This window comes from Portunus trituberculatus, chromosome 13 (genome assembly GCF_017591435.1).
Source record: "Portunus trituberculatus isolate SZX2019 chromosome 13, ASM1759143v1, whole genome shotgun sequence".
Lineage (NCBI taxonomy): Eukaryota > Metazoa > Arthropoda > Malacostraca > Decapoda > Portunidae > Portunus > Portunus trituberculatus.
In genome coordinates, this window is record NC_059267.1 from 9119959 (window position 1) to 9129958 (window position 10000).

General features: G+C 36.9%; 1 protein-coding gene across 3 annotated transcripts in view; it reads right to left on the bottom strand.

The window, feature by feature from the left end:
* Positions 1-388: 388 nt before the first annotated feature.
* Positions 389-10000, bottom strand: part of LOC123503143 (G-protein coupled receptor Mth2-like) — an 82040-nt gene continuing 72428 nt past the window's right edge. Inside the window, exons 9-10 of one of the 3 annotated variants that reach the window (XM_045252647.1) lie at positions 825-969; positions 389-485 (exon numbers count right to left, since the gene is read on the bottom strand). In XM_045252647.1, coding sequence (XP_045108582.1) covers positions 402-485; positions 825-969 — 229 coding nt within the window. In that variant the 3' untranslated portion in view covers positions 389-401. Of the gene's footprint in view, positions 584-824; positions 970-10000 lie in introns of all 3 variants that reach the window. The other 2 variants (XM_045252646.1, XM_045252648.1) reach the window with 2 other exon arrangements.

The window sequence follows — 10000 nt, forward strand, 5'->3', positions numbered from 1 at the left end:
CCTCTTCCGCATCTGCAATTTTAAAACGTTGATATCCACGTCTACGTATCTACACTTTTAGATATGAGATAGATCTATAGCATATACAAAAACACAGTAACACTTCATTAAGCAACTGACCTTGATGTCTTTACAGTTAAGAGAAAGGCTGAGATCCTTCAGCATAACACGACGTGACTGAGACATTGGATGGAAGCATTTGGTACACTGGCAGTTATCTCGCAGCCAGAGATAGGGATAAGAGTCAACATCACCACTGGCCCATCGCACCTGTACATTAATGATGGGATTTATTAGTACAGAGTGGCAATGCGGTAAGCCAACTCACATATTAGTTTACCGGGAAAAGGGGTGTTTTCCCGTCAGAACTAACCTTTAGAATTTTTTCGTCTGGCTGGAAGTCAACGGCAGAGATGGTTGCACCAACGGTGGAGTGTGAGTACGAGCATCCACTCACTGTCACGACCTTCTGCCATGTTGTGCTGCTGCTCATTGTCATTGTATAGGAGACACTGCTTAGGACTGCATCAATTCTTATCTTTTATTATAACTATTCTAATATAATTACCAATATTATATTTTGCTGTAAATAGGTTCAGAAGAAAGACATAATTTGTAATTGACATCTCTTTAGAAAGTGCCATTTAATTAAGTTATCTTTTTTTATTATTGCAAAATGGCTGCTATTATGTTACATAAAATAAATTTTATACATAAAAGTACATGATTTGCCATACTTCAGATAATTCATTCACTATGTAAAAGATCTTTCGCATCCGAATTAGGAATCTGGTCATGTTATTTAGGCTTCAAAAAAGGCTTACCTTATTGGCGGTAGGAGACCAGTGGATCGACGGAAACCAGTGCCTATTGCTGCTGACCACGCTCTGATGGCGCAGTTCAAACGTGGAGCTGCTAACATTTTTTTTTTTTCCTCTGGTGGTCTGCAATGCTACTTTGTATTCTCTCCTTAAGAAAGAAAAATAAATTGTAGTATTTTTTTTTTCTTTTTTTTTTTTAGAATATGGAATAAACAAAACATTACTTCTGAGCCTCCCATTCAACTTTCAACTCAATCATTTTATTCAAAAACCTCCTCAACATGTCTTCATCAACGTCACTTCCCCTACATAATTATTTACATGCAATATTTGAACTCATTCCAAAACCCGGCAAACCATCCACTGTCACCATAAACTATACACTGATATCCCTTTTAGAAGTTTCCTGGAAGGTTTTCGAAATAAGAAAATTAACAACAGAATTAGAAACCATTTAGAAAACATAGCGAAGCACCATAATGAAACAGTCTTCTTCTAACGCTCTACAATTATACACAGATGACATTCTATCTCCACTCATATATAGTTGAATATGATATACGCAGATGACATCACACAAGTAATAGTTTACCAAGATAAATCATTATTTATTTATTTATTTTTTTTTTCACGCGAAAGGAAATGTCCCTAAGCTTGCTTTTCTTGGTGAGGGGATTGGTGATGAAAGGGAGGAAGGACTTGTAAATATTTACCAGAATGACACCCATAGGAAGTGGGACAGTTAACAGAAGAACTTCTGTGGAATGTGCCAGTAAAATAATATCTATGACTGTAACAGTTGGCAGAATAAGATAGACTAGAAATAGAAAATAACGGAATGCGACACCTTGTATATCACCTATGGAGCGTAACAGTTGGCAGAATTACACCAGTGGAGTGTGATAGCTTGAATAACACCCATGGGAAGTTAGCAGAGTAACACCTGCGAAGCGTGCCAGAATAATAATATCTATGAGGTGGAACAGTTGGTACAATAACATCAGTGAAGTGTAACACCTTACTCATTCTCATGAAGTACTTTGCCTTTTTTCTATTGTGCAATATTCCACAAGTCCCGTTCAACAATCTCTTAATGAACAAGTGTAATTCACCTAACCTAACTAACCTCATAACTGTAGGTATCGTTCACTGGAATTCCCATAAAACTAAAATAATTAATACTGTGATTCAGAATTTGCCAACCCAGCAAAACACTAAATACTAACAATTACAAGATCTACATCATGATAAGGTAGGCACCATATTAATTTGAGGAATTATGATACTTTGTCTATGATTTAAGGACAATGACACTGATATATTAGTAATACTGATGTGAGAAGTGCTGTATTATTAATTATAGTAATTTTACGATTGGGTACGTGCTCATGAAGAAGTTATTGCACTGCATCTCTTGCTGAGAGAAAGCGAGTAGTGAAAAAATATAATTATTGTGCTTTCGCAGCAGTAGCTGAGATCAAATACTGGGTGAATGCTCGGGACACATGAAGAATTACTCCAACAACAGGCTGAATTCCGATCTCTTATACTGTAACATATCTCTACCTTTATTCTATTGTAAACCCAAACCTAATCCTATCTAATTGTTTGATCTATAATAATATATTTATCTCTTATAACCGCTTTATAAAGTAATCCATTCCTATATATAAACTGGTAACCTATTTTTTTTCTAAAATAAATACCTAAAATCCAATGAAAATAACTCAAAAACTCAAACTACTGGAACAACTTTAACTCCAATACTATCACTGCACCGGCAATCTGTAATGATAGGGATTTAGCAAAAATGTACAATGGGAAAGCACAAATTCAAGCACTATTTCTCTCTCTCACCCACGATATTGAGGCAGCAGAGTCTGGTGTGTTAGGGAGAGCTGTGTTTCTGCCGGTGCACTACGTGATAAGTGACAAAGTATGAATAAGCGAGTGAATGAAAAAAATTAATTGACAAACAAAATTATAACGGTAACAATAATGAAAATAATAGCAATGTGGTCATGAATTTCCTTAGTAGATAAGGTGATGAGCGTGGGATCGGTTAGACGTTCAAAAGATGCGCTTGAGTGTTGATATGGGGCCCTAATATGGGTACCACTATAAACAAAAATGCCTGCGCCACTAATAGGCCGAAGCTGAGTAGCGCTTCCCTCATACACTTCGCCGTGGTACAGTGGAACCATGCGTGCTTTGGGGTCCGAGGGGTCTCCAAGGACACGGGTTCGAATCCTGTCCACGGTCCGAGTGTAGGTTGGGCTTCCTCACTCGCGGCAACGGTTTCCTGGCGGCTGGGCTTTGAGATAGGAGGTACCCCAAAAAAGTACCCCCTTTAGTCCATAAATTCCCGTGAAAAGCCCACATGGTATAGATAAAAAAAAGAAAGTATGCCTACAGGCGTTATAGGCCAGAACATAAAGAAAACCCACAATCTATATTTCTCCTACTTTCTTTCACTCCTTCTCTTCCCACCCACTTTCTCTTTAGCTTGCTATCTATCTATTTTTTCACCCCACTTAAAAAAAAAAAAAAAAAAAAGTCGCCAGCAGGACAGCAAGGTGGGAGCGCATCACACAGTGTGTGGGAGCAGGGACACTGTAGCATGACGTGACCGATGGTATCTGTGTGAGTGACAGCAGGCAGCAGATAGCGACGTGATAAGGTCCTTCTCGTATGAAATCCAAACAAATATGAGTAATATGTCATCTCCGCTGACGGACCGTCTCTGAGCTCGATATCCGCTGTTGAACTATTCAATATTTTTTAGCCTTAAATTTCTGCCAAAAGAGAAGTTGACACTTAAAACGGATTTTTATTTTCTATTCCCAATGTGAATCCAATATCTAGAGAGGCCTGACAGTGCTAATCTTTCACTTATATTGTTTGTAAACGCCAAAAAAGATGAAATGAGAGTTCCAGTTTTGCCAACTTTGCCTTCATTTATCAGGGAAATACATAAATGGGAGAAATGTTTTCTCTTACGCTGTATTTTCTTGCCAAGCTTTTTCACTATCCAACTCGTGAATAAAGTTACTTTTACATGTAACTGTTTTTTATGACGGTAGATAAATCATGGTAGGGATAAAGAAATTTTTGCCTCTGTTGTCCTTTAACTTTTAGAGCCGTCTGGCATTTGAGCTTCACAAATACCCCTCTGATAACTCGAAGTTAAAATGATATTTTTTCTCTCCTAGGCTAGGAAGTAGACTACAATAAACCATGGACATTTGAAGCTTTGTAAATTAGTTTATTTTCGTAACTTAAAAATCAAACTGTGATAATGAGATTGTCTATATTCAATCAAAACCGTTCTTCTACATAGACGTTTTCGGTGTCACAGGGTCCTAACCATGTTAGGTGATGGACAGTGGCTATCCTGACGAGTTATTATTAGTCTAAAGGCATACCATGTTCAGGCTGTGACAAGATACAGCTTAAGGACAACAGTGATGAAAGTACTATAACATCCTCGTGTTATTCCGGTTTAGGCTGCAAATTTTCTTTTCTCTCATAAAGAAAAATTAACAAGAATTGCTCTACACTTTCCTTGTGAACCATTAACCTCTAGAGAGGCAAGACGAAATGTGTGTTAAGGTTTTATGCTGCATTAAAGTATAAAATTTAAAGGGTTTGGTTTACCAGGCCACTGTATTTTGTTCTATGTAATGATGTTAGTCGTATAAACTTAAGTAAATAAAAGAAATTCCATAATAAAACAACAGAGAAAAAAATTGGGAGGAGTGAAAGCAAATCAATTGATGCACCGTACTATAGTGTTTAAAGACGACTACTTTCTACTGAAAGACGATGCTGCCCATCTGAATTAAACAAGCCATCAAACACTGAAAAACTTGATAGTTCGGGTCCTCTCCCATTGTGTAATGCGATCTGAGTCCAAGGTATAATGTGCCAATCTGAGATATTTGATGGTGGAATTTGAGTGACGCGAGAGTGATCAAATTTTCGTGGTGTTTAGTTGTCGGAGGATAATATGGTGTAAATGTATGCAAATAATACAATTAAGTTTATAAAAAAAACTTAAATGCTTTTCCTTGAACCCACAAAAGCAATATTGAAGATTAAGTACATAACAAGATAGTGCAACTTGCAAGCACGACAAATATATTGCAAATGATAATGTTGCAAAGATAAATACGTATGGCATAGTTTGATACTGCAAAGGTATATATATATATATATATATATATATATATATATATATATATATATATATATATATATATATATATATATATATATATTGCCCTGATTGATATTGCAAAAATTCCATGGTGGGAAATAGGATGCGGTAAATGTGATATGAGAGTGTAATGAATTATTGCATTGGATGCTGTAATTACTTATTTTTTAGTCATCACCAAGAATCGAAGGTATGTTGAAATATTAGTGAAAAATATTGGTCACAAAATTTCATTACAAAATCAATAAGTTACTCATTCTGCATCTGTGTTGCTCGCCATTTCTCATTGTAGGGGTTCTCACTCCCATAAATTTCATGGTTACCTTACTTTTACTTGATTGCGTAAACCGTCTTGCTCTGAATGAAAAGTGTCTTGAAATGTGTTCTGTAATTACATTATTACTTTGATAAGGGAATTATGGTCTCTTGCTATGTCATCTTTAGAAGTGTTAAAAGCAGGAGTCCCGAAGTAATACTAAAATAATACTTGGCGCTGGTCAGGCCACATCTTGACTATGCGGTACAATTCTGGTCCCCACATTACAGGAAGGACATAGCTCAATTGGAGTCAGTGCAAAGGAGGATAACTAAAAGGATACAGGGAATGAGGGATATACCCTATGAAGAGAGACTGAAAAAACTTAGTCTGCATTCCTTAGAGAGACGTAGGTTAAGAGGAGACTTGATAGAAGTATTTAAGTGGTATAAGGGTTTTAACAAAGGGAACATGAATGTAGTTCTTAGGATCAGTAGCGGGGACAGAACCAGAAATAATGGGTTTAAACTTGAAAAATTCATGTTTAGGAAGGAAATGGGAAGGAACTGGTTTTCAAAGAGTGGTTGATGAGTGGAACAGTCTCAGTGGGCAGGTAGTCAGGGCTGAGTCAATAGGGAGCTTTAAAAGAAGGTTAGATAAATTCATGGATGGGGAAGATAGATGGAATTAGGTAGATTAAACACACTGGGACTGCCTCATATAGGCCTGGCGGCCTCTTGCAACTTCCCTCCTTTCTTATGTTCTTATGTTCTTATCTTTGTTATCGGTGTTCAAGGGCAGATAAGATGGGCTACATGGAGCCATATCATTGCATGTTGCCAGTACTTTCATATTCATATTGTATAATTTGGTAATAGCTCTTAAATCAGGTATCAACCAAAATTCACAACCGTATGAAATATAACTAGTCAATGCCGCATCAAAATAAATTTCTTGCTTGAAATGGAATATCTGTTCATATCAACAAATGATATGAAATTCAACAAATAGCATGTTTTCATCCTCGCGTGTTTAAAGAATACTGATGATGGATTTCCATAGCAAGTGAAAGGACTTTCTAAATAAGAGTATTTGTCACACCACTTCATATTAGATTATCCAAAATAAAAGGCATACGATATCGTACAGTATCAAGTACAGTAGTAGCGAAAAATTATGTCTTAAATGCATTCACGTTCATAGCATTACTAAAACATCAATCCTGAAGCAACCTGAACTTTGTCAGCATGGCTTCTCGTGTAGTGGACAGAAGCACCATATCATCCATAGACATTAATACTCGTACATGTAACCATCCTGACCCTTGTTCAACCCTATAAAATAATTTACCAACAGCACACGGAGTCGACATTCGATAGGGGACCCTTGCCTTTCACCTGTTGTGGCAGCGATGGTAGCACTGCCCAACAGAATTCCAAATCACAAAATGCACATCTATTAGCGCCGCCAATATCACTGCGCCACACCCTGAACCATGCAACATCATAAAGAGTTTTCTCCATGAAATTCAAGCCTAAGAAGAGGAAAAATCTATAAATGACAAATACAATTACAGTTCTTTGGGTCTACACACACACACACACACACACACACACACACACACACACACACACACACACACACACACACACACACACACACACATACAAACACACACACTACAACTGAATATATATTTACGTGGCGGTATTGTTGAAGTCTTCAGGGACTGGATACTTATGATCACTGTAAGAGATGAGATGCTTATGAATCGAAAGTTTGTAACTGAAAGCTATCAAGGTCACTTAGCAATCAATATCGATAAGTGAGTGGTACCACCCTGTCATCGTTACGGGTCTTAAAGGGAGAGCCACCGTTGGGAATTTTCCTTGAATATTTAAGAAAAAATTAGCGTCTGCGGTTTTTTCGCTCAACCTGGCCTTGATTTACTAAATTATCATTTGATTTTTTTTCTTTCACTGAAATTCAATTCACTTCCGGAAGCCATTTTTAAAGGTGCCCATGCTGTTACGTCATAGCCTGACTCGCAAATATATACAATATCAATGAATGTTTGTATTCACGTAAAATTTTATTTTCTCTTTTTTTTTTTCATCCGTAGATTTCAACATATGGCATACCTCTCCAGCATAGATAAGGCAGGGAGGAGCTTGTTTCTCACTCAACACACCCCGAGAGTTGCCAGGTCCACGGTTTTCCTGTTAAACTGCGCTGTTTTTCAACGAAGTGGGCGGGAATATTTAGTTTCTGCGGTTTGGCGGGTTTTTTTCAGGTGCTTTGCGTAGGCAGCATAACTGTGTATGACTGTAAGCCAAGATAGAAGATCTAAGTTCCAACAGTGCCATAATTTCCTTTCATCAATCAATTATGCATATATATATATATATATATATATATATATATATATATATATATATATATATATATATATATATATATATATATATATATATATATATATATATATATATATATATATATATATATATATATATATATATATATATATATATATATATATATATATATATATATATATATATATATATTCTTATCTATATCTCTTTTAAAGTACCTAAATCTCCATTTTCTTACTATGTCTTGTAACATTACTGTACGTATACAATATTGGTTTTTTTTTTATGAAAGAGGGAAACTTGCCAAAGGCAACAAAATATTATAATAAAAGGCCCATTTTAACTGCAAGTTCCATAAAAGATTTTAAAGGAATTAGCCAGAAGAGAAGAACAAAAGTCTTGAAACCTCCCTCTTAAAAGAAGTCAAGTAGTAGGAAGATGGAAATACAGAAGCAGGCAGGGAGTACCAGGGTTTACCAGAGAAAGGTATGAATGATTGAGAGTACTGGTTAGCTCTTGTATTAGAGACTTGGACAGAAAAGGAATGAAAGGAAGAAAAAAGCCTTGTGCAGCGATGTCGCAGGAGGAGAGGAGACATGCAGTTGGTTAGATCAATAGGAAAGTTAGCATGAAAATAGCGATAAAAGTTAGAAAGAGATGCAACATTTCGGCGGTGAAAAAGACACGGAAGACAGTCAGTCAGATGAAGGTGGTTGATGAGAAGAAAAGCTTTTCATTCCACTCTGTCTAATACAATTGTGTGAGTGGAACCTGCCGTAAATATGCGAAGAGTACTCCATACAAGGACGGAGAAAGCCCTTTTACAGAGTTAGTAGTTGGAGGAGCGAGTAAAACTGCCGGAGACGCCTCAGAACGCCTGACTTCATAGAAGCTGTTTTAGCGAGAGATGAGATGTGAAGTTTCCAGTTAAGATTATGAGTAAAAGGACAGACCGAGGATATTCAATGTGGAAGAGGGAGACAGTTGAGTGTCATTAAAGAAGAGGGAATAGTTGTCTGGAAGGTTGTGTCGAGTTTGTAGATGGAGGAACTGAGTTTTTGAGGCATTGAACACTACTAGGCTTTTTCTTCCCCAATCAGAATTCTTAGAGAGATCAGAACACATGAAATAGTCAGGGGGATTAGGAGAGGGAAGGACAAGCCCTGAATCAGAATCATCTAAGGTGGAGTTTTTAGCAAAGGTTTGAAAGAAGAGTTTAACTTTAGAGAACAGATAACGGAAGTGATAGTGTCTACATGGAAGCGTACATTCCTCATTCTTTTTCTCAACCTAAACCTTCTAAACTTTCCTTTAACACAGCCTGTTCTCGTGCTATACATGAGAGAGAGGTTGCCGACAAAAGATACTTGAGCATTCCATCTCCTGAATCTCATGCACCTTAATTTCTGCCCAGAATTATGCCAAGGCTGTTCTTCAACTTGCCCAACACTCCTTCATGAATAGAAAATGTCAAAATCTTTCAAACTAACTTCCCATGTGATTTCTGGCATCTGGTCAAAAACATCTCCATTAACTTTACTTCTTCATCTTTCCCTCCTGATGGTACCACTGCAATCTCAACTGATTAACGTTAATGGGCAAGGGTGCCCTGCCCAGTAACGGCTAATCGTATAGTTTGATTAACGTTAATGCACTATATATATATATATATATATATATATATATATATATATATATATATATATATATATATATATATATATATATATATATATATATATATATATATATAGTTCCATTAACGTTAATGTACCATTATCGCTATTGGGCACGATATATATATATATATATATATATATATATATATATATATATATATATATATATATATATATATATATATATATATATATATATATATATATATATGGGAGGTGTAAGGCATCAACTAGGTGAGTGGGGCAGCCGTCTAGGATAGTTATTTGTGTCATTATGTCAGTTTTCGTCAGTTCAGGGGAGACAGGGTAAATCCTACCAGTCATAGGTAGGATCATTGTTGGCGGCCACCCAACACTTCACAGGCCACTCCCCGAGTCTGGTCATTGACTCTGGGGCCTGCTCTAGGTTTTCAAGGTTGACCACCTCAAACTTGATTCCCCAGCCACCTCCAGTGATGGTCAAGGTTTGTTCGATGTTCTTTTTAGCAAATATTGATCCACACTCAGCCCTGGACACCTTGGCTGGGTGGATGAAGCCTCTGCTTTTATCAAGAGAGCGTATAAGCACTACCTGATCACGGGTGGGGGCGGGTGTAGGGGCCCAGCAGATTCAGCAGTGCAACGAGGGGTAGAGGCGGTCAGACATG